The 4,007-nt window shown below is 37.9% G+C and overlaps 1 protein-coding gene across 1 annotated transcript; it reads right to left on the bottom strand.

Annotated features, from left to right (window-relative positions):
* Window positions 1-992: 992 nt before the first annotated feature.
* Window positions 993-2,769, bottom strand: LOC100252438 (ankyrin repeat-containing protein ITN1). Its single transcript, XM_019225877.2, has 2 exons — window positions 2,307-2,769; window positions 993-1,864 (listed from the first exon to the last, which is right to left on the bottom strand). The coding sequence occupies exons 1-2, from the start codon at window positions 2,640-2,642 to the stop codon at window positions 1,139-1,141; spliced, it is 1,062 nt and encodes a 353-aa protein (XP_019081422.1). The 5' UTR covers window positions 2,643-2,769; the 3' UTR covers window positions 993-1,138.
* Between the last annotated feature and the right edge of the window lie 1,238 nt (window positions 2,770-4,007).

Here is a 4,007-nt window from a genome sequence, read left to right as displayed (position 1 = left end):
GTTAAAACAATTTTTTATTTTTAAAAATAAAAAGCTAATTTTAAATCACCAAACAAGTTGTTGGTTTTTAAAAATATCAGTTTGGTATAAAAATATAAAAAGATTATATCTAGAAAAAATATAATATTTTTATTTTATTTTTTAATAACCTTTTTTAAAAAATAATAATAAATCGAGCGAAAACGGTGGTGCCCAGAGCAATTTTAAGTTGCAACAAGTGAAGCACCGTGAAGAGAATCGGACTGGGCATGATTCTGTGACTCCGGTACACATGCACCTGAGAATCACAGTGTTGTTACTCCACTAAGTATATAAATTCCGGCGGAGGCGACGGCGCGACGAGGCTGGGGGAGTTTTGAATATTCCACGGAAGAAGTGGATATATTTTTCTGTGGGAGAAGAGAGTTTAGTTTTGAAGGCAATGGCGGAGCAGCCGATGGATTTCAGAGCTGAACGATCGCCGGAAAGAGGAACTGCTGCTGTGATACGTAGGGTTCCGATAGGCATTATTGGCGGCAACGAGAACTCCTTTCGACCTATTGTTTTGGCTGTTGGGCCCTATCACCATGGAAATGAGAACCTGAGGCGGATGGAAGCGTGTGAGGCGGGAGCTGATTGAGAAATCGCCTGAACTGAAGAAATTTGAACCTGAGGTGAGAGGGTAGTGTCCTTTTAACAAGGTGATTTTCTCTCTTTTTTCCTGGTAAAATGAAGTTCTATTAAAGCTGGTTGAAAATTAAGCATTCTCATCAATAAGACACCATATCTATGAAGGTTCTTCCTCATCTCCTGAACAAACAATGGAAGCCATCCATCAGGATTTCAATGGTGACATCTTCTGTTTCTCTCACTTGCATCAAAACTGCTATCATCATCAGGCTTTAATTATCAAGTAAATAGTGTGTCTCAAATGAAAGCAGAAACATGGAATAATTTTATTCTTAAGTCATCTCTTACTAATTTCATGAAAATTTAAAACCATACAGCATTGACAACACATAATTCACTCTCAGAACAAGGTAAATTAAACATACATAGATATAGCAGTTCTTAGCAGTAGTTGGAAAACAAATGAATTCACTCCTTTGATTGATGTCTCTTTCGCCCATAAGGAGTTCCTATGAGGTTTTTCCACCTTTCAAACTTCAGTAATTTGAGGTGTAGAAGGGCGCCTGAAACTGGATCTGTGAGATTCATCAGGATGGTTGGAGGAACTCATGCATCGGGATTCATTACGATGCGGACGATTACCCTTACACCTAGGACAAATTTCCTGTATAATTTGCAACAGGTGCGAACAAGCTTTCACCAGATGTGCATAGAGATTTGAATATGAGAGAGCAAAAACGAGGACTGGAAGGAATGCAACCGAGTATAGAGCAATTTTTGACCAACTTTCCTTATCATGGATCATGAGGATGATGGTTGCAGCAAATGCTACCATCATCATTGTTACAGAAAGGATTAAAAATGTAAAAGCCAGCATCAGTTTCTGAGGAAGAGAGTACTTGAAGTCTTGTAATCGAAATGGTGATGTGATGATTGAGAGAAACGAAACTACCGATGTCAAAGCGAAAGTAAGGGAGATTACATCAGCCAAGGTGAAAACCACGAAGAAGGGATTGGAGAGAAGGACTGGAATACCACTGCTTTGTTGATTACCTCCAGGTACAGTGTAGGCTGCAGCAAAGGCGACAGTGGCGATAAGAACAGCCACAATAGTGCAATTTTTAGAGGTTTCCTCTAGCCATTTTTTGGAATCCTCATGAAGTTTAGAATAGTTATCAGCAAATAACTCTTGAGCAGTCTGGTTCTTATGGTTGAAGAGCCTGAAGAAATCGGATTTAACTAATTTCTTCACTTTCTGCACAAACATTAAGAGCAGTGTTAATACCTACAGTCAAATTCAAACGTCTTCGATATTTTTTGGTATAGTAGTCTAAATCATTGATCATAATAAATCAAAACATGGGTACATCTCAAGTCACTGGATCATGGACCCTAACAACATTTCCCTGTTGTATGAATGGTATTTATGGGTTCGGTCTGTTTGGAAACTATTCTTAACAGTTCTCTAACTAAAATTTCTCAACAATCGTACTGTTTAAAAAAAATGTTACCAAACAGGCCCTTTGAGTTTCTAAACCAATGGGGTCAGGCTTTGGTAACATTATGGTTTTAAAAAAATGTTACCAAACAGACCCTTTGAGTTTCTAAACCAGTGGGTTCAGAATTTGGTAACATTATGGTTATGGTTTATGAAAGAGTGTGCTGCAAATTTTACAAATGGAACAGTGAAAATGCACCTCAAAAAGGAGCAACTGATCTTGCAAGTCGAGTGCGGGGCCTTGGGAAGTTTCCATGATAAGACCTTTTCTATTTTTGGAAACAGTATGCAGTAAGGAGTTCCCTTGCGCGTCTGTGGCTCGCAACAGCCTCCTTGCTCGCATATCATTCCTTGTGACCATATCAAAAATCTTCATTTGGCGGTATTGAATGGCTACATGTAATATGTTCCTTCCTTTTTTGTTAACATGCTCAACTGCCTGAGGATAAATCTTTAGTATTTCTTCCACAAGCTCTGTAATACTCCAAGTTGTTGCCAAAAATAATGGAGTTTCATCAGTCTTGATCCCTGTCATGGAAGTTTTAGTTTTTTTCTGCTTGCAGAATTGTCCTTTCTTTTCCTATAGGCGTTGGGAAGCAATACCGAACCCTTCTCGTCCTGTTTTATGAGACAACCCAGACGAGCCATCGCTTTTCTCTTGATTAGGCTTACCTTGATTAAGTGCTACATTTTCAGTAACCTCCCATGAAGTATCGTTTTTAATTAACTCCTGGGCAAGTTCCCAGGCTGAAGCATGTCTCTGCTTTTCACTTCCAAGTTCTTCCCAAATGGGCAATTTCAAAGGCCATTTATCTTTTCAAATAAATGAATAAACAAATAAACGTAAGTAGTTGTTTTACACATGATCATTCATAGAATCAAAAGAGAAAGGTGTTCAACTTTTTCACCTAATCAATGGCATGGAGTTATCTGCCTTATGCCCAAAACAAAATTCATACATAGGATCATCAAATTAAACTGTTGTTTCACTTTAAGCTACTAGTTGCTAGAATGTATACCACTTGGTACTTGATATTAGAACACTTGAATTAACATTTCTAAAGGAAATGTACATACCGGAGCTTTTGGTCCTTAGATCTGTAAAAAGGAAAAAATAATATTTGCCTTGAATAATTTTATTGAATCAGGAGACGAAGATTTATACAAGAGATTTCCTACAATCATGCTAATCTATTCTAGGTATAAAAGGCAACTGAATAAATATACAATTAATACAATATATTTTGCCATATACAATTAATACAATATTGACCTTTCCTTCTTAACACTCCCCCTCAAGTTGGAGAGTGAATGTCAAGAACTCCCAACTTGTGTATCATAGTTGAGAAAGTTTCCTTTCCCAATGGCTTGGTGAACACATCTGCAAGTTGATCTGTTGAGGCAATATGTTTGGTCACAACTGAACCATCTTGTATTTTGTCACGAATAAAATGGCAATCCATCTCTATATGTCTGGTTCTTTCATGGAAAACAGGATTGGCAGCTATATGTAAGGCTGCTGTGTTATCACAATATAATAATGCTGGCTTTGGATGCAATATTCTCAAATCTTTTAATAATGAGCGCAGTCAGGATAATTCACAACATGTGCCTGCCATGGCTCTATATTCGGCTTCTGCTGAGGAAAGAGATACAGTTTTTTGCCTTTTTGTCCGCCAAGAAATAAGAGAAGATTCCAGAAAAACACAATAACCCGTAGTGGATCTACGAGATATTGGACAACCAGCCCAATCCGAATCAGAAAAAGCTCGCAAAGATAAATCATTCTGAGAAGGGAAAAACAAACCTTGCCCTGGACTATTTTTCAAATAACGCAATACATGCAAGGCAGCTTCCATGTGTGGTCTACGTGGTGCATGCATGAATCTGCTTAACACAT

This window comes from Vitis vinifera, chromosome 16, assembly GCF_030704535.1.
Source record: "Vitis vinifera cultivar Pinot Noir 40024 chromosome 16, ASM3070453v1".
In the NCBI taxonomy this organism is placed as follows: domain Eukaryota; kingdom Viridiplantae; phylum Streptophyta; class Magnoliopsida; order Vitales; family Vitaceae; genus Vitis; species Vitis vinifera.
This window is presented reverse-complemented; position numbering and strand designations above follow the sequence as displayed.